Below are 23,999 nucleotides of genomic sequence, written 5' to 3'. Positions count from 1 at the left end.
ATTATTTTGGGATTCAATATGATTGAAAAGTATTAATTTTATGTCCAGATGAAACCTTTGGGGTATAGAAAGTATTCAAAAGGATTCAATTCTCATCTTTTTCAATACTTTCCGATGAGTATTGCACGGCTCGTGCTTTACGATCGAAAAATTTTTTTCGCCTCACCTCGGCGACTATTTCAGTTATTATACCCTGGTTAGTTCACGGAATTAAGATATTTTGCATACTACTTTAAAGATAATTTAATGGAGATTAGTTCCATACTTTTTGAAAATTTATTTAGTTCAATAAAAACGGAAAAAACATCAAAATAGTTTCAAAAAATTTCCTGTCCGTCAAGTATGGATCCCGTATACATAATAACTTGCGAAAAAATCCAGTAATTGGATCAAATTTTTTTTTTTTTTAATTCTTTGAACGATTTGTAGGTCCCCTATTGCGAATGACTATGTAACTCAGTGTTGTTTAATTACAATTAATAGAAGAACAAAAAAAGCTGTATAACTATATCTATATATATATCTATGTAAAATTAACATGGATGGTGATATATCTATACATTATGCGTACATTTATTCCACCAGGGGCGCTTGCGCATTACCGTCTTAGAACAGCTGTTTTTTTTGCTAATTGGTACGCCTGAATTTTTTCAATTCAATTTTTTTGTATTTTTATTTTTATTTACATATATATTTTTTTTGTTATTAATCGAGATATTTTGAATAAGTTTTTTTATAATTATAAAAAAATACTAATATAATAAAAAAAAAAGCATGACAAGTTTTAATGAAAGAGAATTGTATATATTTTAAATTTATTTGCACTTCCCGCCATTTTTTTAGTTATTTATTATTTCATAATATATGAGCATTACGAGTCGTGCACTTTTGGATTTTCCAAATTTTTTTTTAATCATGGTACAATTAATCAGTATAATGAAGTTACTAACACAAAATTATTGTTCACGCTTAATGTAATTATCCATTATGTATTATCTATTTTGAAACAAGTTCTTTACTTACTTAAAGTTTAACTTTAAAATTTGTAAACTAAATAATAAGTCAAAAATTATTATTGTGGAGGGTAGAGAAACCTTTACCCTCCACAATGATCAACACCAGATCGCCAAATTCAGGAAAAAGTGGAGTAAGTAATTACAAAAAGTGAGTGTACATGATATACAAAATAGTGTCCAATAAAGAAGAATGTCAGAGCGCACGCTAACGTCCCATTCTATAAGCAGAAGTAAAAAAAACAGGAGTTTTTAAAATCGTATAATTAAAAATAGTCGGAAACAATTTTAAATGAACATGTAAGAAATAATAATTTAGGTAATCGTTACATTGTAAAGGCCGTATGTAACTGATCGTGGTCTACCATATAATTACCGTTGATTCGAATCTAGTGTTATTATTATTCTTCGTGCTGATTTTGTATTAATTTTTGACTTTCCGCTAAGAAAATCAATAATTTTTAAAAAATCGGTATGTTGTTGGTTTTACGTTTATTCATATACATCTAAGTAACGTGCCATTTACATGAGGAGTAATTAGAGATTGACATTATTGGGGATATTACGGTTCTTCCGGCGTCACAGGATTACGGAAAAACCGTAATCTTGCCAGATTATTTGAGCTCTATAAGAGCAGTTTATTTATTTATTAATTTTTTTATTGATGCAATGAAAATGAAACGAGGAAACTTTGAAGTTCGCGCCTTAATATGACTATGTGCGTTGAGCGCATGCGCGAGTGATAAATTATCTATAATTGTTGATAATAAAAATAAAATGGTTAATAAAAAAATCAAAAAACATAGACCAATACTGACCTAACGATGAATAATGCAAAAATAATGTAATTAATCAGTTTCTTTTTAAATGAGGTGCTAAAATTTTTTTTTTTAACCAAAATTTTTATCCAAATTTGCACTTAGAAAATCTTTAGATGAGGCGCTAAATTTGCACAGGTAAAAAACTGTTCTTGTTTTGGGATCATAATTCATTTATAACATTATACAATTAATTAATTACTGTATTATTATTATATAATTACCTTATTAATAATGGAGGAGTGCAGATAGCAGTATAATAAATATATTACGTTATTTTTTTATCATATAAAAATTTATTTGTGAAAATAAAGTGGAATAACACCATAATTAATATTTATTTTAAAATTATTAATTAAATTTATTAAAAGAAATGAAATATTAGACGAAATATAAATTTATTAAAAGAAATGTCAAGCTGCAGATTTAAAACAGCTGTTGAATCAACTGGTGCAAAAGTTGCTCGCGAGTTGGCTCCGATAATTGTACTCCTGGAACTTGGAGCGCTTGATGCGGATCAGTAGAGTTGTTAATATTGCGCTGAATTAACTGCGGTGTTACTGTATTAGGCAGCATTTGTTGACCAATAAAATATTGTGGTACAAACAACTGTGTCGCGACAGACTGGGGTACAAATGACTGTGACGCGAGGGGCTGTGGCACAAATGATTGAGATACGACGGAGTGGGGGACAAATGACTGTGACGCGACGGGATGTGGCATAAATGACTGAGGCACGGCGGACTGGGGTACGAATGACTGTGACGTGACGGGATGTGGCATAAATGACTGAGACACGGCGGACTGGGGTACGAATGACTGTGACGCGACGAGCTGTGGCATAAATGACTGAGACACGGCGGACTGGGGGACAAATGAATGTGACGCGACGGGTTGTGACACAAATGACTGAGACACGGCGGATTGGGGTACAAATGACTGTGACGCGACGAGCTGTGGCACAAATGACTGAGACACGTCGCGCTGTGGCACAAATGACTGTGACGCGACGGGTTGTGACACAAATGACTGTGACGCGACGGGTTGTGACACAAATGACGGCGGTACGGACGACTGTAACGCGACTGACTCTGGCACGACTGACGGTGGTGCCACTGGCTGTGGTGCGACTGACTTTACCTTTGATCCATTCATACCATGCTGTAGGTTGTTTTGCATAAGCCGCTTGACTTTGTTTTGCAGTTGTCGATTGTACTTTTGGATATTTTTCAATTTTTTGTCTGTAGTTAACAGACTTGTTGAGGCACCAAGAGCAACACAATTTCCATTAGCAGGATTTTCAGGATTAGGCGGAGCAGCACGGTTTCCATTACCAAAATTCTCATGTAGACCAGGGCCAGCAGGATTTCCAGGATTAGGTGGAGCAGCAGGATTTCCAAGATTAGGCAGAGCAGCACGGTTTCCATCCCCAGGGTTCTCATGTAGACCAGGACCAGCAGGATTTCCAGGATTAGGTGGAGCAGCAGGATTTCCAAGATTAGGCAGAGCAGCACGGTTTCCATCACCAGGGTTCTCATGTAGACCAGGACCAGCAGGATTTCCAGGATTAGGTGGAGCAGCAGGATTTCCAAGATTAGGCAGAGCAGCACGGTTTCCATCACCAGGATTCTCATGTAGACCAGGACCAGCAGGATTTCCAGGATTAGGTGGAACAGCAGGATTTCCAGGATTTGGCGGAGTTGCACGATTCCCAGCAGCAGGATTTCTATTATTAGGGAGAACACCGAGAGCAGCACAATTTCCACCAGCAGAACGACGAGTATTACTGCGTGTCTGAGGGTGAGATTGTTGTGGAGTTGCAGTCGCTAGGACATGCGCATATGTCTTTGGCGCAAACATATTTTGTCCTCGAAGAGACTGGTGTTTGTGACTATTTTTTCTTCTGACAATTTTGTGCCCTTTTCCTGTAGATTTTAAAATTATTATTTGTTATGAAATGATTTCATTTATGTTGAATGACACCGGTCCACAAAAAAAAAGTGGTCTGTACTTTTAACCGGTCCTATCTATTTTTATTATTTCGATGCGCTGAACCCGAATCTAAAGTCAGTTTTTCCTGTACACCCTCAGAGTTTTGAGTAAATTGCAAAAAAAAACATAAAAATTTTGGCAATTCTTATGGTTTTTTGCAATTTTCTCAGAATTTTGAAGGTGTACGGGCAAAACTGACTTCAGATTCGGATTCAGCACGTCAAAATACATGAAAAAAAAGTAGGTTCGGTCAAAAGTACAGATCAATTTTTTTTTTGTGGATCGGTGTTATTTTTATATTTTATCTTAATTTATTCAAATTTTATTTGTTATAAGGTCAATTATTTTAAACAATATAAAATTTTATCCAGAAATTGAATATATATAGTATATACGTGTATACATATATGTATTAATATGCAGATATGTATATATATGTATAGATTTGTTATATATTAAGAAATTCTGGCAATAATGATTACTATGGTTACTATTTTGTTTCAATGAATAATATTTAATGAATATTATAATTTAATCATTTTTAGTTAAATAATAAATAGTGTTACATTCTGGCTTATCTATTAATTAGACAGAATAATTTTAAATTAACCAGGTTGACGTCGTTAGGGTGTCGATAGACCCCAGGTGCGTCAGCTATTGACCTTCTTATATTTTATTCTAAAAGTTTAACGACTTACCATGGTGGAGATTATGGGCCCCATAAGTCGGCCCAAATAATCCCTTTCTTTCGTAGTTTCTTCTCTTCCGCTGGTGCGTACTCGTCCCTGCCGGTGGCCTTGAAATAGGCCTCTGAATAATACCCGTAACGAGGGTCGTGGAATGGGATGCTTCCGCTGGGTGGATGGACGGATGGAACGTCCACTGGAATCAGCTGCCAATTGTCGCTGATGCTGGTCCAGAAGGCCGGGTTTTCCTTTGGTGCCTCGTCTGAGGTTGAACGGACTGAGCTCTGGGGATTCAACTCCTCCGCGAGGACAAGTGATTGTAACTGGTTGATCAGATCACCAGAACCTGATGATTCAACACATGAGCTCGACGGCTCGACAACACACGAGCTCAGAGGCTCAACAACACACGAGCTCAGAGGCTCAGCAACACACGAGCTCGGAGGCTCAACCGAATCGTTGGCAACCACTCGCGGTATTACTAACGTTACCGGCTCAATAAGGACTTCTTCAGATCTTATTCTCGGTCGACCTTGTGTAAGGTCCGCGATAACGACTTGAAGTACGCGACCGAGCTGTACGGCACGTCCTGATCTCCTGCTTCGTCGGCCTCGAGGCATAAAGGTATTTATGATAGGTAATGAAGGAGCCCGAACTGCTGTTTAGCGCTCTGAGCAAGGAAGGGTGGAACAGCTAGTAAGCGCTCGCCCCTTTAAGGTTCTTAGATAAAAGATTTATGTAAAGGTTTAAATTTAGGTTTTATTCCTTAAAACCGATGGAGACAGGTGAATCAGTCAGTTAATTGTACAGAGTTTCGTGCTCTTTGAGATCTCGCGATCAACTGCCTGATCCAGCTGCTCTTTGACGCAATACATTCATCAAAGTCTTAACGTTGCATCTCAGGTTTCCTATGAGAGAATCGTCGTGGCCCGGGTCTCATGCATCGTCATCTGTTTAGACTATCCGCGAGCCACGGCGACTCTCTTATCGCAAGAGATTTCCGTTACATTGTTGGTGATGAATAAAATAATATCGCCAACAAAGTAACGATTTATTAATTTATTATTTATTTGTAATTCTAAGAAGTGTCGAACCGTTTATTCGCCCACCGTGGCGAATAAATAATTCGAGACTTCAAAAAAAAAATTTCCAAAATTTTTATTTAAATTTAATTAGAGCCAGAACGTAACAATAGATATGAAATTACTACGATTCATTAATATATAAAATGTAAATGAAAACAAAACTTACCACGTACGCTTGCTGGATTCATGGCGTCGTTTGTATTTAAAATGGCGGATTATAGCTTGATAATCGAGATCTACAGAATAACTATGGCAGATTCACTTAATACTAGTATATGTTGCGCGCGCACCATCTAAATTATGAGATAGGAGGACTTAAGCTCAACTGCATTGACCGTAGTATTGGATCGGAGTGTTGCCAACCTACCGTAGTGTAGTGTGGCGCTACTGCAATAAAGGCATGTTTCCAGTTGCATTTACATAGCGTCTTATTGTGTCGCATGAGAACACACATATATAAACATAAGTCTTATTGTTTATTTATAAAAGCTAGAGGTTATTTAAATATTGAAATTATAATTAATTAAAAAAATTAATAACATCTTATTTTCATATAAATTTTTTTCATCGGTATGAAGTGTAGTTATCTATGTGTGTCATTTAATTATAAATTTTTGTGAAAAAAAATAAGTGATATGCGAAGAAAGAGTGCTGTAAACAAATATTCAAATGTTGATATAAATTTAAAAGTGAATTAACAGGAATGGTTTCTCGTGAGTGTGGGTGTGAGGAAGTTAGTTTCAAAACTCCAGTATCTGCGATTGAGCATCTTAAGATAAACGAGTTGCCGATTTTTGTGAAAAATGAAATGGGAGTAATTCTGGCGTCTTCTTTGGCCAAAGCTGTGTCTGATATAAAGAAGTTTAAAGATGGTAACATACACGCGAACACTACATGAGCTGGTATGACAATTACCAAGTACAGATCATCATACTGGCCGTGCGAATTCTGTGGTCAGAAAATATTGGAACTGTTTCGCACCGAGCTAAGTCACAGTCCAGCGATAAAAGCCTCTTGGAGCAAATTCTTGCTCAAGTCGAGGGGACTTTGAATATCCTAGCAGACTTAGTTCTACAGGAACAGCCACGAAATTAAAAATTAAAAATTCTATTGCTAAGAATTTACCGGAGCAAGAAATTATTATTCAGTCTCTTTGAGAAACAATATTCCCTAAATTAATTGCTGAAGATATTCTCTTGCTGTTTAGTCTTTTTAATAATGTGTTTCCGAATGCTAATTACACGCGAGTTAAAAAAGGTATGTTTATCTGTTTAAAATTGAATGAATTTTTTTTAATTCATTATTTTTTCTATTTTTAGGATTGAAGGGTCAAGTAAGAAAGTTAGTGCTGAAGAGTATTTGGTTTGTGAAGAAAAGAATGATGAACAAGAAAGCACTTTACAGAAAATGGTAATTTAGTTTGACTTTATTTACACTGTCCAATCATTCCTGTTAGTCTCGATAAAATATTGAATTTTAAATACCCACGTATATTTACGTACGTACACTATGCTAGTTGGACGCGAAATTTGAGCAGGGTACTATTGAAATATTGTCATAATTATTTAATTTTTTTCTTTGATTGTTAAGATTTTATTATGCTATATCAGGGTGGCCACCAACCGGAAATATCGGGAATTATCAGGGAATTTAATGTAACCGGGAAATATCATGGAAATGTCAGGGAATTTCGAAAAGTATCCGGGAATTAAATTGTAACAGTTCAGAATAAAAAAAATTTTAAATTATACGCTAGTTATAAAAATTAAGGGATATTAAAAAAATTTCACATTTTACAGTTATTTTTAACAGTTTGTAACTCAAAGGAAAATGGTCTTACGACAAAAACAAAAAACGCAAATTGTAGCTTCAAGTGTCTAGTTTTCTGATCTGGTCTTAAAACTTTTTATTATGTGCGGTTCCGGACTAATCCTAAGAAAACTATTGAAAAAGAAATTCACCAAAGTTTTGCTCGTCTTGAGAACGGTTTTCGAGCTTCAATAAATTTTTTTCGATAATTACGATTGATTTTTAACTGCTCCGGAACGGTGTATAGTAGAACGGTGTATAGTAAAAAAATTTAAAGACCCAGATCAGAAAACAAGACACTTGAAGATACAGTTTGATTTTTTTTTTTATTGTACGATCATTTTCCTTCGAGTTGCAAACTGTTTAAAATTACTAAAAAATTTGAAATTTTTTAAATATTCCTTAATTTTTGTAACCAGTGTATTTTGAATTTACTTAAACCATCAAATTTCTTATTAAATATTTTAACTTATACATTATTTAACATCGAATAATCAAAAGTAGGCAACATTAATTTATTTTATTGCCCTTTTTTCTGGTTTCTCGCATGATTCAATTATCAAATTTAATTATTAAAAATGAAAATATAAGAAAAACTTGAAATATCTAAATGATACGAATAAAATTTCTAAATCAGGAAAGAATGTGAAGAACTTTACTGGTAAACCGGGAAATATCAGGGAATTTTCAAATCATTGCTTTGTGGCCATTCTGTATATTTCTTAATTTTTAGCCTTCAGTTATTATTGCGAGCAATTATTGATTCTAATTTTAATGCACTATACAATGATATCCAGATGAAAGATATAATAATAGTAAAATTAGAATCAATAGTTGTTTGCAATAATAACTGAAGGCCAAAAATAAGAAATATCGCATTTTTACAATTTATTTTTCGAGTTAAATTTTTCATTATTTCGAGTTATGGATGTCATAAGATTGTAAGAAATTTTTTTGTTCGAAATCGACGTAATTATTATCTAAAACTATAAAATAAAAAAAATTATAATTTTCAGCAAAATTTATAATTTATTAAGAAAAAAAAATTCAATACGAAAAAAAATATTTTCTTGATTTTAGTATATCTACACGGAAAAAAAAAATAGTAGTGGCTACTCTCTAGGATAGTACTGAATACTTTCTGTAAAAAAAAATTTTAGACAGTACTGTATGTTATCTCGACTGTATTCACTACTATCTAGACTATATCCACTACTGTCCAAGATAGTACTCAGTACTATCCAGAGAGTAGTGGATATAGTCTAGATACCATACAGTACTGTCTGAAATTTTTTTTTACAGAAAGTATTCAGTACTATCCTAGAGAGTAGCCACTACTATTTTTTTTTCCGTGTAGGCTCTAAAATATTGCATCGATTCCCAAATAAAATTTTATATATGTCTTTACAGCATCTTTAAAATTAAAAATTTCATGTATTAAACTCTTTTAAATTAACAATTAAAATTAAATTATACCCTCTCTACTGGTATAATTAGTAAAACATTAAAAGGGGTAAATGTATACATAATATATTTTTAAAAAACCACCATTTATCTCCCTCACATAATAAGCCGCTGGTTGGTGAAGTTTTTGTAGAGTGGGTGAGATGAACAATAAACATTCGCTCTTAATCCTTCGTCACACGCGCTATGAGCGCGGCGCCGCACTTTTTACATTTTCATGATTTTTTATTTTTATTAAAAAAAATCATTCCAAAAAATTTAATGCTCTTTTTGAATCTTCTAGAAGGGATGAATATCAATTATAATTATACAGTTTTCTTAGAAATTTAATAATTATATATTTTAAAGGATAATCGCGTGTAAGCGCCAGATCGCAATTTAAATCGCGCTGTTGCCAAGTCGTGTTCCCGCTCTTAGTATACAGCTGTAAACAAGGTAACCTAAGGTGTAATTGTTACTCACTGGTTATTATTAAAAAAAAAAAAAATAATTTCAATTTTTTATTTATAATAATATTTTTTCAATCATATGATTATAATAGTTAAATAAATAATATTTTTCCATTTGTACCATTAATGAAATACGTACACTGTAAAAAATTCGCGGAGTGAATGCGGATTAAATCAGGAGTGAATGCGGAGTGAATGAATTTTTAATTATTCACTCCCCTCGGAGTGAAATTCACTCCGGAGCAGAGTTTTGTAAATATTATTAATAAAAAATAACTCCACTCAATAAAATCAAAGTAAAAACTCGCGTATTACATAATTGATCAACTGATACGCACACACATATTTAGACACACACGCGTACTCGCACACACACATTTGTACACACACGCACACATTTGCACACACGCACACATTTGCACACACGCACACATTTGCACACACACACACATTTTCACACATGCACACATTTGCATACACGCGGACACACACGCAGATATTTGCACACATCCGAACACACACAAGCACACATTCGCACACATGCACTCAAACACACACATGCACGCAAACACACTTTCGCACACACACATTGTCTAGCAGTTTAATATCAATTGATATAAATTTATTTAAGTATTAAAACTCCGGATTAGAGTGCATTGGGAGTGAAATAAAATCCGCGTCACTCCGCAATCACTCCGCTAAAAAAAACTCACAATTCACTCCGCATGCGGAGTGATTTTTTTTAAAACTCCAAAACTCCGAGTGGTGGAGTGAATTCGGAATCAATTTTACTCCGAATTCACTCTGGATTTTTTACAGTGTAATTATCTGTATGATCTTAAAATTAGCCGACATTTATAACAATTTTGGATTTTTTTTTCAGCATAAAAATTTAGTTTGAAAAAAAATTTACACTCGCAGAAATTGAAAAAACGATATAAAAATTTTTTCTAAGTTTCCTTTTTCATTATTAATTATGTAAAGAAAATTAAATAATTGTCAATTGTCGGCTAATCTCGAGATTATTTATCTGTCATTACTGATTAGTATCCCGAGAAAAAATTTTGGTATATAATCATACATAATTATATATAACTATATATAATGCAATATTTGAATGGAGAAAGTCATATGTAGCTTCATACATAATTATATATGATTACATATAATACTATCCCGAGAAATTTTTTTAATATATAATCATATATAATTATATATAATATACACTGGTACTACAAAAGTGTCCGTTGTAGCGGTCGTAACTCATACGGGTGGGGTAGTACGGACCGCTAAACCGAATTTTTTCATAGGATTCTTGTTTTTTCTCTCATTATCTCATAAACAACAAGACCTACAGAAAAAATGCGAACGACAATTTTATAGGAAATTTAATTTCCTACAAAAAAGGTCCTTAGCACCGAATCACTCAGATTGATATTTTCTGAGATATTAGTCAAATAAAAAATCAATATTTTATAAGATTTGATTTGACATTTTATGGAAATTCAATGCTACTTAAACTTCAATAATTAATATCTTAGAAAATATCAATCTGAGTGATTCGGTGCTAAGGACTTTTTTTGTAGGAAAATAAATTTCCTATAAAATCATTTTTTACAATTTTTCTGTTGGTCTTGTTGTTTATGAAATAATAAGAAGAAAACAAGAATTCTATAAAAGAGTTCGGTTTAGCGGTCCGTACTACCCCACGTGTATGAGTTACAACTTCGCGACACTGGGCACTTTTGTAGTACATTTAATTCTGAGAAAATCCCGACTTTGGACGAGATGATATCATAAAATGCCGCGGAATTATAGAAGTTTAAAAAATAAAAACCAAAGTTTACGTGTATTTTAAATGGGAAATCTTCACACGCTGTGTTCGAGTACTTAATATTAATTTTAAGGGCTCAAACTCTCAGGGAATTTTTTTTGGAGTACTTCCAACAAAATTTCGGGATGGGAGCGAAAAAAAAAATAATCGGTTCAAACGAAGCACCCTAATATATACATTACACTGGGCCAAAAAAATCGACTATTTTTTTGTTCGATACTATAAAATTATTATTCCTGATTATAATTCCTGTAAACCGAACAATCAGTAAAAAAAAAACCGTGTATCATCATTTTAAGTGAAAAAAAATCGTTCAACCGAATAAAATAGTCTTTTCTCAATACTATATATGTTTTGCAGACATAAACTAAAATTTTCATATTAAATTTCGGCGTCTAACTATACCTCCCAATGTTCAAAGCGGTACCCAACACTTGAACGAGATGGCGTTACATGCTCAAGTGTTGGGTCCATGTTATTATCATGGCAGCAGTAGTTGAACGGTGCGAAATTTATTCTATTGCAATAACAAATAATTTAATGTAATGATTTATTTTTTGAAAAAGGTATACAAAAATAAAGTATGAGTGATTCATCAACAATTAGTGTAATAATTTTAAGTGATTTCGAGTGAAAACGTATCTATTTCATCAAAATAAATTTTTATTATTTTCTAACCAAAAAAGTTCATAACATATAGGTAAGATGAAAATTGTGAATAACATTTATTTGTTAATAAAGAATAATCCGTTACAATTAGTGACATTTACAATAAAGTTTACTAAATATTGGAAAACTTTAAAAATTAAACAAGAAACTATTTAGATCTAAATGTTTAAATCATTGTTCTGTCCTTGCAATAAAAAAAATCATATTTATGATAAATAAATAAAAGTATTTATGATTTTCAATTCAGGTAACAGTTCATTTTTTGTGTTGTTTTTAGTTCATAATAATCAATTCATTAGTAATATAAAATGTAATTAAAAAATTAAATACAAATATTTCTCATTTTTAAATGATCATATTAAATATTCACAGTATTATTTTTAATATTATTCAATAATATGTTATAATTCTTTTGATATTTCAACAAAACGTTGAAAAATTTTGGTGTGCCTATTGCCATATATTTTATTAGTTCAACTACCGCTCCCGGAGTGTTCAACTACTGCGGCTTGTAAGAGTTGATTGTTCAACTACTACTCCTTTCATAGTCTATTTTGAAAAGGTGGTCAAAATATAAATGTTCAATTAACTGCGTTATTTTGCGCTTCAATTAATTCAAAATTGTTTATATTTTCATAAAAATCATTAATTTCAATTAATCGTCATAACTTTATGTATTAAAAGTCGGGTAAAATACGTTTTATTTTGAAACCTGTTGAGCTACTGGGTACTTAACCTTATTAGTTTTTTGACGGAAATTTCATTTTTTACCCAAAACTCGTAAATCATCTATCTGAAAAATTTCAGCAATGTATATTCTGAAAAAAAATTGAATTCCCTACAAAAAAATCTCTCTTAGTAAATTGACGTAAGACGAGCCGTTTCCTTGTAACCGTGCTTTAAACATTGATTTGTTTTTAAATTTTTTGTTTCTATTTTGGATTTTTGTAACCACTACAAATAACAAAATTTTTTTTACTCAAGATACATATTCTTGAAGGAAATTTAATGCTCTACAAAAAAGATCTTATAACATTTTTTGCTAAATTCACTCCTTCAAAAGTTATTCAGGTTATTGAAGTTGTTTTGACTCAACTTCAACTTTGACCCGAAAAAATTTTTTTATATATAATCATATAAGATTATATATAATTACAGATAAAAAGTGGCCAATTATAATCATATAGAATCATATATGAGCATATAGAACTATATATAATCATGTATAATTATATATAATTAGATATGATTATATTTGGCCAATTTTTATGTATAATTATATATAATCGAGTTATATATAATAATACATAATTTTATATGATTATATATAAAAATTTTTTCTCGGGATTGTTGCTCTCATTATAATTCATTATATTTCTTTCTTGTTTTCAATTATTAGTACTCTCCTATTTCATAAAAAAATTTTCGAAATTTGTTAAATGTTTAATCTGATGTAAAATTAAATAAAAAATGTTATGATTTTCTAATAATCATATGTATGAAATATTTATTGGGTACTCGGCAACACCGCATGAAATTTAACATGGCGGCGCGGTGCTGGTCGTGTGTGTGATGGTCGGGTAAAAACACGCGTGTGATGAAGGGTTGTTGCTGCTGACTTTCTTAATTTCCTTTGTACGCATTAGGAATAAAAAAAATGTCAACACTCCTTATCAACCAATATAATCAATTATATTCTTCCAGGTTTTACAACTGTACCAAATTTGTAACCTCAACCACGGATTAATGATGGTAGAATCAAGCAGTTCCGGAACATAAAGTGCGTAAGAAGTGATCTTGATTAAAAGCTTTCGAGTGACTTAAAGAAATCGAGTCCGTCGCTTACGTAATTCTGCGTAAAATAATAGATAACGTTTGAGGCAAGATAAATAAACGTCAGTGGATAATATTAGACGATGATCTGGAACCCGAGTGGGCAGAAAATGTAAGTACTGTATCAGACGATAGCAAATTGCTGACTATGCCCAACGATTAGTGTTTGAGTTTACCACCGAACGTCAGAGTAATGTGAGAAGTCCAGTATTTAAAGTAAGCGACCATCGCCAACACGCCATCAAGAAATGCAGCCGCATTGCGTGTACTCATCTCGAGAAATGATGAGATTGATCAGAAGAATCTGCGAAGCAATCTTTCCACTAGACAGCTTATCTATTGATGGATTAGTGCGTGTATGGGCATATGAGGCGCTGAGACTCTTTCAAGACCGACTAGTGGAAGACTCTGTTCGGGCTTGAACTAATAAGAACATCGACATTATCGCCACAAACCACTTGATGGACAAGAAAAAAGCTTTGTCCCGGCCTATTTTATACAGCAACTGAAAGTCTAAGGACTACGTCCCTGGAGAGCTGAATGTCCTTTCGGATTTTCCAGCAGCCTCAGAAATATTTGTTACTGATTGGAATTTCAAAAGCCAGTAAAACTGCCAAGGATCGTCACCTGGATAAATGAGTAATCAATCTTCCAGATAGAAGATATATACTAAATGCACCGCAGAAGACTTTGACGAGGACATGAGGCAAGTACTGAGACACCCGGTGTGCAAGGTAGACAAGATAGCTTTCATTTTAGACAAACCCAAAGTCTTAGAATCAGAATGCTTAGAGTCTATGAACACTTCTCTGGCTAATAAAGTGAATGAATACGATACTGATGACTCAGTGCAAGAAAAAAGTGCAGCGGGAAAAATAATGCACTGGTCAGATTATGAAGAAGTTTTATGTAGTTTTAACGATAAATCCCAGGACAAGTGGATTTAAAGAACGTGCGGATACTTCACCGGCACTGTCTAACTGCTGTGTCCTAAACTAGTTTGGAGAATGGTCAGGAACGCGCTGTACCAGATAAGAAGACATTTTACGTCAAGTACAGACCGGGAAAAACCTTCTTGGAGGTTTTCAGACTTTTTTTCCATCACTTTGTTCACTGGTTCCGGAAGCATCGAATTATAACTAGGCTAAAATTCTGGACCTAGAAAAGACTAAACCTAGAAACAATGGAAATAAAATAGGCGACTGAAAAACAAAGAATTGATTAGGCGAGAAATAATTATTTGTAAGGTAGAAAAGAATGGTAAGAATGTTAAGCAATGGTATAATTAAGGTAAATACAACATTTCTAAACAATTTACTATCAATCGAGTTAAGACTAAAAGCAATTATTGCAGGTGAAAAAAAAAATAGCTCTATATTGACAACATGAAGAATCGAATCAGCTAGAGGTACTGGACAAGATCGGAATAAGAAATTCTGAAGTGGACGAAACGATCAGGACAGTATTGGAAAGCGCGACTGTTGCCACTTTCCAGCCGGAGGGCAGCATATTTTGAAGAAGTTGGTAATGGGTATCGTTTAAACAAATCTAAATCGCAATGCTAGATGAAAATGTTTGTAACCAAGTAGAAAATTAATTTTGGAAGTGGAATCGAGCTGAAGTATTTTTTCTTGTGAACCAGGTGATAATTTTTGAAATTTAAATTTGAAATTTTATTGTGATTGGTGATAAGTATCGTTCAAACAAATCTAAGTCTCGATGCTAGGTAAAAATTTTTGTTACTAATAGAAAAATTAATTTTGGCCGCAGAATTGAGCTAAAGTATTTTTTCTTGTGAACCGAATGAAAATTTTGACAATTTCTTATTTGAGTTTGAACTTAATTGGTGTTGAGTATCGTTCAAACGAATCTAAGTCTCGATGCTAGGTAAAAATTTTTAATACCGAGTGAAAAATTAATTTTGGAAGTGGAATAGTGCTGAAGTATTTTTTCTTGTAAACCGAATAGAAATTTAGACAATTTTTTATTTGAATTCAAACTTAATTGGTGTTGAGTATCGTTCCAACAAATCTAAGTCTCGATGCTAGGTAAAAATTTTTAATACCAAGTGAGAAATTAATTTTGGAAGTGGAATTGAGCTGAAGTGTTTATTCTTGTGAACCAGGTGATAATTTTTGAAATTTAAATTTGAACTTTTGTTGTGATTAGTGATAAGTATCGTTCAAACGAATCTGAGTCTCGATGCTAGGTGAAAATTATTACTACCGAGTAAAAAATTAATTTTGGAAGCGGAATTGTGCTAAAATATTTTTTCTCGTAAACCGAATAAAAATTGTGACAATTTTTTATTTGAATTTAAACTTAATTGGTGTTGAGTATCGTTCAAACGAATCTAAGTCTTGATGCTAGGTAAAAAATTTTAATACCAAGTGGAAAATTAATTTTGGAAGAGGAATTAAGCTAAAATATTTTTTTTGTGAACCGGATATAAGTTTTTTGAATTTTGTTTCGAAACTGAAAGGTAATTGGTGTTGGGTACTGTTCAAACGAATCTAAGTCTCGATGCTAGGTAACAATTTATACTACCAATGAAAAATTAATTTTGAAAGTGGAATTGAGCTGAAGTATTTTTTCTTGTAAACCAGGTGATAATTTTTGAAATTTGAATTGAAATTTTTATCGTGACTAGTGATAAGTATCGTTCAAACGAATCGAAGTCTCGATGCTAGGTAAAAATTTTTACTATCGAGTAAAAAATTAATTTTGGAAGCGGAATTGTGCTAAAATATTTTTTCTCGTAAACCGAATGATAATTTTGACAATTTTTTATTTAAATTTAAACTTAATTGGTGTTGAGTATCGTTCAAACGAATCTAAGTCTCGATGCTAGGTAAAAATTTTTAATACCAAGTGAAAAATTAATTTTGGAAGTGGAATTGAGCTAAAATATTTTTTTTGTGAACCGCATATGAGTTTTTTAAATTTTGTTTTGAAACTGAAACGTAATTGGAATTGGGTACTGTTCAAACAAATGTAAGTCTCGATGCTCGACAAAAATTTTTACTACCGAGTAAAAAATTAATTTTGGAAGCGGAATTGTGCTAAAATATTTTTTCTCGTAAACCGAATAAAAATTTTGACAACTTTTTATTTCAATTTAAATTTAATTGGTGTTGAGTATCGTTCGAACTAATCTAAGTCTCGATGCTCGGTAGAAATTTTTAATACCAAGTGAAAAATTAATTTTGGGAGCGGAATTGAGCTGAAGTATTTTTTCTTGTGAACCAGGTGATAATTTTTGAAATTTGAATTTGAATTTTTATTGTAATTAGTGACAAGTATCGTTCAAACGAATCTAAGTCTCGATAATAGGTAGAAATTTTTAATACCGAGTGAAAATTAATTTAGGGAGCGGAATTGAGCTGAAGTATTTTGTCTTGTGAACCAGGTAATAATATTTGAAATTTGAATTTGAATTTTTATTTCGATTAGTGATAAGTATCGTTCAAACGAATCTAAGTCTCGATTCTAGGTAAAAATTTGTAATACTAAGTGAAAAATTAATTTTGGAAGTGGAATTGAGCTAAAATATTTTTTTTGTGAACCGGATATGAGTTTTTTAAATTTTGTTTCGAAACTGAAACGTAATTGGAATTGGGTACTGTTCAAACGAATCTAAGTCTCGATGCTCGGTAAAAATTTTTACTACCGAGTAAAAAATTAATTTTGGAAGCGGAATTGTGCTAAAATATTTTTTCTCGTAAACCGAATAAAAATTTTGAAAATTTTTTATTTGAACTTAAACTTAATTGGTGTTGAGTATCGTTCAAACGAATCTAAGTCTCGATGCTCAGTAGAAATTTTTAATACCAAGTGAAAAATTAATTTTGGAAGTGGAATCGAGCTAAAGTACTTTTTCTTGTGAACCAGGTGATAATTTTTGAAATTTAAATTTGAAATTTTATTGTGATTGGTGATAAGTATCGTTCAAACAAATCTAAGTCTCGATGCTAGGTAAAAATTTTTGTTACTAATAGAAAAATTAATTTTGGCCGCAGAATTGAGCTAAAGTATTTTTTCTTGTGAACCGAATGAAAATTTTGATAATTTTTTATTTGAATTTGAATTTAATTGGTGTTGAGTATCGTTCAAACGAATCTAAGTCCCGATGCTAGGTAAAAATTTTTAATACCAAGTGAGAAATTAATTTTGGAAGTGGAATTGAGCTAAAATATTTTTTTTGTGAATCGGATATGAATTTTTTAAATTTCGTTTCGAAACTGAAACGTAATTGGTGTTGGGTACCGTTCAAACGAATCTAAGTCTCGATGCTAGGTAAAAATTTTCAATACCAAGTGAGAAATTAATTTTGGAAGTGGAATTGAGCTAAAATATTTTTTTTGTGAATCGGATATGAATTTTTTAAATTTTGTTACGAAACTGAAACGTAATTGGTGTTGGGTACCGTTCAAACGAATCTAAGTCTCGATGCTAGGTAAAAATTTTTAATACCAAGTGAGAAATTAATTTTGGACGTGGAATTGAGCCGAAGTATTTTTTGTGAGTGAAAATTAATTTTGGAAGCGAAATTGTGCTAAAATATTTTCTCTTGTGAACCGGATAAAAATTTTGACAATTTTTCATTTGAATTTAAACGTAATTGGTGTTGAGTATCGTTCAAACGAATCTAAATCTCGATGCTAGGTAAAAATTCTTAATACCGAGTGAAAATTAATTTTGGAAGCGGAATTGTGCTAAAATATTTTTTCTCGTGAACCGAAGAAAAATTTTGACAATTTTTCATTTGAATTTAAACTTCATTGGTGTTGAGTATCGTTCAAACGAATCTAAGTCTCGATGCTAGGTAGAAATTTTTCATACCGAGTGAAAATTAATTTAGGAAGCAGAATTGAGCTAAAATATTTTTTTGTGAGAACCGGATATGAGTTTTTTAAATTTTGTTTCGAAACTGAAACGTAATTGGAATTGGGTACCGTTCAAACGAATCTAAGTCTCGATGCTCGGTAGAAATTTTTGATACGACTGAAAATTAATTTTGGGAGCGGAATTGAGCTGAAGTATTTTTTCTTGTGAACCAGGTGATAATATTTGAAATTCGAATTTGAATTTTTAATGTGATCAGTGATAAGTATCGTTTAAACGAATCTATGTCTCGATTCTAGGTAGAAATTTTTAATACGACTGAAAATTAATTTTGGGAGCGGAATTGAGCTGAAGTATTTTGTCTTGTGAACCAGGTGATAATATTTGAAATTTGAATTTGAATTTTTATTTCGATTAGTGATAAGTATCGTTCAAACGAATCTAAGTCTCGATGCTAGGTAAAAATTTTTAATACTAAGTGAAAAATTAATTTTGGAAGAGGAATTGAGCTAAAATATTTTTTTTGTGAACCGGATATGAGTTTTTTAAATTTTGTTTCGAAACTGAAACGTAATTGGTGTTGGGTATCGTTCAAACAAATCTAAGTCTCGATGCTAGGTAGAAATTTTTCATACCGAGTGAAAATTAATTTTGGAAGTGGACTTGAACTAAAATATTTTTTTTGTGAACCAGATATGAATTTTTTAAATTTTGCTTCGAAACTGAAACGTAATTGGTGTTGGGTATCGTTCAAACGAATCTAAGTCTCGATGCTAGGTAAAAATTTTTACTACCGAGTAAAAAATTAATTTTGGAAGCGGAATTGTCCTAAAATATTTTTTCTCGTAATCCGAATAAAAATTTTGACAATTTTTTATTTGAATTCAAACTTAATTGGTGTTAAGTATCGTTCCAACAAATCTAAGTCTCAATGCTCGGTAAAAATTTTTACTACCGAGTGAAAAATTAATTTTGGAAGCGGAATTGTGCTAAAATATTTTTTCCCGTAAACCGAATAAAAATTTTGAAAATTTTTTATTTGAACTTAAACTTAATTGGTGTTGAGTATCGTTCAAACGAATCTAAGTCTCGATGCTCAGTAGAAATTTTTAATACCAAGTGAAAAATTAATTTTGGAAGTGGAATCGAGCTGAAGTATTTTTTCTTGTGAACCAGGTGATAATTTTTGAAATTTAAATTTGAAATTTTATTGTGATTGGTGATAAGTATCGTTCAAACAAATCTAAGTCTCGATGCTAGGTAAAAATTTTTGTTACTAATAGAAAAATTAATTTTGGCCGCAGAATTGAGCTAAAGTATTTTTTCTTGTGAACCGAATGAAAATTTTGATAATTTTTTATTTGAATTTGAATTTAATTGGTGTTGAGTATCGTTCAAACGAATCTAAGTCCCGATGCTAGGTAAAAATTTTTAATACCAAGTGAGAAATTAATTTTGGAAGTGGAATTGAGCTAAAATATTTTTTTTGTGAATCGGATATGAATTTTTTAAATTTCGTTTCGAAACTGAAACGTAATTGGTGTTGGGTACCGTTCAAACGAATCTAAGTCTCGATGCTAGGTAAAAATTTTCAATACCAAGTGAGAAATTAATTTTGGAAGTGGAATTGAGCTAAAATATTTTTTTTGTGAATCGGATATGAATTTTTTAAATTTTGTTTCGAAACTGAAACGTAATTGGTGTTGGGTACCGTTCAAACGAATCTAAGTCTCGATGCTAGGTAAAAATTTTTAATACCAAGTGAGAAATTAATTTTGGACGTGGAATTGAGCCGAAGTATTTTTTGTGAGTGAAAATTAATTTTGGAAGCGAAATTGTGCTAAAATATTTTCTCTTGTGAACCGGATAAAAATTTTGACAATTTTTCATTTGAATTTAAACGTAATTGGTGTTGAGTATCGTTCAAACGAATCTAAATCTCGATGCTAGGTAAAAATTCTTAATACCGAGTGAAAATTAATTTTGGAAGCGGAATTGTGCTAAAATATTTTTTCTCGTGAACCGAAGAAAAATTTTGACAATTTTTCATTTGAATTTAAACTTCATTGGTGTTGAGTATCGTTCAAACGAATCTAAGTCTCGATGCTAGGTAGAAATTTTTCATACCGAGTGAAAATTAATTTAGGAAGCAGAATTGAGCTAAAATATTTTTTTGTGAGAACCGGATATGAGTTTTTTAAATTTTGTTTCGAAACTGAAACGTAATTGGAATTGGGTACCGTTCAAACGAATCTAAGTCTCGATGCTCGGTAGAAATTTTTGATACGACTGAAAATTAATTTTGGGAGCGGAATTGAGCTGAAGTATTTTTTCTTGTGAACCAGGTGATAATATTTGAAATTCGAATTTGAATTTTTAATGTGATCAGTGATAAGTATCGTTTAAACGAATCTATGTCTCGATTCTAGGTAGAAATTTTTAATACGACTGAAAATTAATTTTGGGAGCGGAATTGAGCTGAAGTATTTTGTCTTGTGAACCAGGTGATAATATTTGAAATTTGAATTTGAATTTTTATTTCGATTAGTGATAAGTATCGTTCAAACGAATCTAAGTCTCGATGCTAGGTAAAAATTTTTAATACTAAGTGAAAAATTAATTTTGGAAGAGGAATTGAGCTAAAATATTTTTTTTGTGAACCGGATATGAGTTTTTTAAATTTTGTTTCGAAACTGAAACGTAATTGGTGGTGGGTATCGTTCAAACGAATCTAAGTCTCGATGCTAGGTAGAAATTTTTCATACCGAGTGAAAATTAATTTTGGAAGTGGACTTGAACTAAAATATTTTTTTTGTGAACCAGATATGAATTTTTTAAATTTTGCTTCGAAACTGAAACGTAATTGGTGTTGGGTATCGTTCAAACGGATCTAAGTCTCGATGCTAGGTAAAAATTTTTACTACCGAGTAAAAAATTAATTTTGGAAGCGGAATTGTCCTAAAATATTTTTTCTCGTAATCCGAATAAAAATTTTGACAATTTTTTATTTGAATTCAAACTTAATTGGTGTTAAGTATCGTTCCAACAAATCTAAGTCTCAATGCTCGGTAAAAATTTTTACTACCGAGTGAAAAATTAATTTTGGAAGCGGAATTGTGCTAAAATATTTTTTCCCGTAAACCGAATAAAAATTTTGAAAATTTTTTATTTGAACTTAAACTTAATTGGTGTTGAGTATCGTTCAAACGAATCTAAGTCTCGATGCTCAGTAGAAATTTTTAATACCAAGTGAAAAATTAATTTTGGAAGTGGAATCGAGCTGAAGTATTTTTTCTTGTGAACCAGGTGATAATTTTTGAAATTTAAATTTGAAATTTTATTGTGATTGGTGATAAGTATCGTTCAAACAAATCTAAGTCTCGATGCTAGGTAAAAATTTTTGTTACTAATAGAAAAATTAATTTTGGCCGCAGAATTGAGCTAAAGTATTTTTTCTTGTGAACCGAATGAAAATTTTGATAATTTTTTATTTGAATTTGAATTTAATTGGTGTTGAGTATCGTTCAAACGAATCTAAGTCCCGATGCTAGGTAAAAATTTTTAATACCAAGTGAGAAATTAATTTTGGAAGTGGAATTGAGCTAAAATATTTTTTTTGTGAATCGGATATGAATTTTTTAAATTTCGTTTCGAAACTGAAACGTAATTGGTGTTGGGTACCGTTCAAACGAATCTAAGTCTCGATGCTAGGTAAAAATTTTCAATACCAAGTGAGAAATTAATTTTGGAAGTGGAATTGAGCTAAAATATTTTTTTTGTGAATCGGATATGAATTTTTTAAATTTTGTTTCGAAACTGAAACGTAATTGGTGTTGGGTACCGTTCAAACGAATCTAAGTCTCGATGCTAGGTAAAAATTTTTAATACCAAGTGAGAAATTAATTTTGGACGTGGAATTGAGCCGAAGTATTTTTTGTGAGTGAAAATTAATTTTGGAAGCGAAATTGTGCTAAAATATTTTCTCTTGTGAACCGGATAAAAATTTTGACAATTTTTCATTTGAATTTGAACGTAATTGGTGTTGAGTATCGTTCAAACGAATCTAAATCTCGATGCTAGGTAAAAATTCTTAATACCGAGTGAAAATTAATTTTGGAAGCGGAATTGTGCTAAAATATTTTTTCTCGTGAACCGAAGAAAAATTTTGACAATTTTTCATTTGAATTTAAACTTCATTGGTGTTAAGTATCGTTCAAACGAATCTAAGTCTCGATGCTAGGTAGAAATTTTTCATACCGAGTGAAAATTAATTTAGGAAGCAGAATTGAGCTAAAATATTTTTTTGTGAGAACCGGATATGAGTTTTTTAAATTTTGTTTCGAAACTGAAACGTAATTGGAATTGGGTACCGTTCAAACGAATCTAAGTCTCGATGCTCGGTAGAAATTTTTGATACGACTGAAAATTAATTTTGGGAGCGGAATTGAGCTGAAGTATTTTTTCTTGTGAACCAGGTGATAATATTTGAAATTCGAATTTGAATTTTTAATGTGATCAGTGATAAGTATCGTTTAAACGAATCTATGTCTCGATTCTAGGTAGAAATTTTTAATACGACTGAAAATTAATTTTGGGAGCGGAATTGAGCTGAAGTATTTTGTCTTGTGAACCAGGTGATAATATTTGAAATTTGAATTTGAATTTTTATTTCGATTAGTGATAAGTATCGTTCAAACGAATCTAAGTCTCGATGCTAGGTAGAAATTTTTCATACCGAGTGAAAATTAATTTTGGAAGTGGACTTGAACTAAAATATTTTTTTTGTGAACCAGATATGAATTTTTTAAATTTTGCTTCGAAACTGAAACGTAATTGGTGTTGGGTATCGTTCAAACGGATCTAAGTCTCGATGCTAGGTAAAAATTTTTACTACCGAGTAAAAAATTAATTTTGGAAGCGGAATTGTCCTAAAATATTTTTTCTCGTAATCCGAATAAAAATTTTGACAATTTTTTATTTGAATTCAAACTTAATTGGTGTTAAGTATCGTTCCAACAAATCTAAGTCTCAATGCTCGGTAGAAATTTTTACTACCGAGTGAAAAATTAATTTTGGAAGCGGAATTGTGCTAAAATATTTTTTCCCGTAAACCGAATAAAAATTTTGAAAATTTTTTATTTGAACTTAAACTTAATTGGTGTTGAGTATCGTTCAAACGAATCTAAGTCTCGATGCTCAGTAGAAATTTTTAATACCAAGTGAAAAATTAATTTTGGAAGTGGAATCGAGCTGAAGTATTTTTTCTTGTGAACCAGGTGATAATTTTTGAAATTTAAATTTGAAATTTTATTGTGATTGGTGATAAGTATCGTTCAAACAAATCTAAGTCTCGATGCTAGGTAAAAATTTTTGTTACTAATAGAAAAATTAATTTTGGCCGCAGAATTGAGCTAAAGTATTTTTTCTTGTGAACCGAATGAAAATTTTGATAATTTTTTATTTGAATTTGAATTTAATTGGTGTTGAGTATCGTTCAAACGA

General features: G+C 31.6%; 1 protein-coding gene across 1 annotated transcript; it reads right to left on the bottom strand.

The window, feature by feature from the left end:
• Positions 1-2,257: 2,257 nt before the first annotated feature.
• On the bottom strand, positions 2,258-3,691 carry LOC130665338 (transcription initiation factor TFIID subunit 4-like). The gene has a single exon (XM_057465672.1). The coding sequence runs from the start codon at positions 3,689-3,691 to the stop codon at positions 2,258-2,260; it is 1,434 nt and encodes a 477-aa protein (XP_057321655.1).
• Between the last annotated feature and the right edge of the window lie 20,308 nt (positions 3,692-23,999).

Source organism: Microplitis mediator, chromosome 3 (assembly GCF_029852145.1).
Source record: "Microplitis mediator isolate UGA2020A chromosome 3, iyMicMedi2.1, whole genome shotgun sequence".
Taxonomy (NCBI): domain Eukaryota; kingdom Metazoa; phylum Arthropoda; class Insecta; order Hymenoptera; family Braconidae; genus Microplitis; species Microplitis mediator.
Note: the sequence above shows the minus strand (reverse complement) of the source record. Positions and strands in the feature narration are given on the sequence as shown.

Excerpts from the sequence above, each read along its gene's own strand:
- LOC130665338 (XM_057465672.1), bottom strand. The coding sequence starts at position 3,691 with ATGTTTGCGCCAAAGACATATGCGCATGTCCTAGCGACTGCAACTCCA.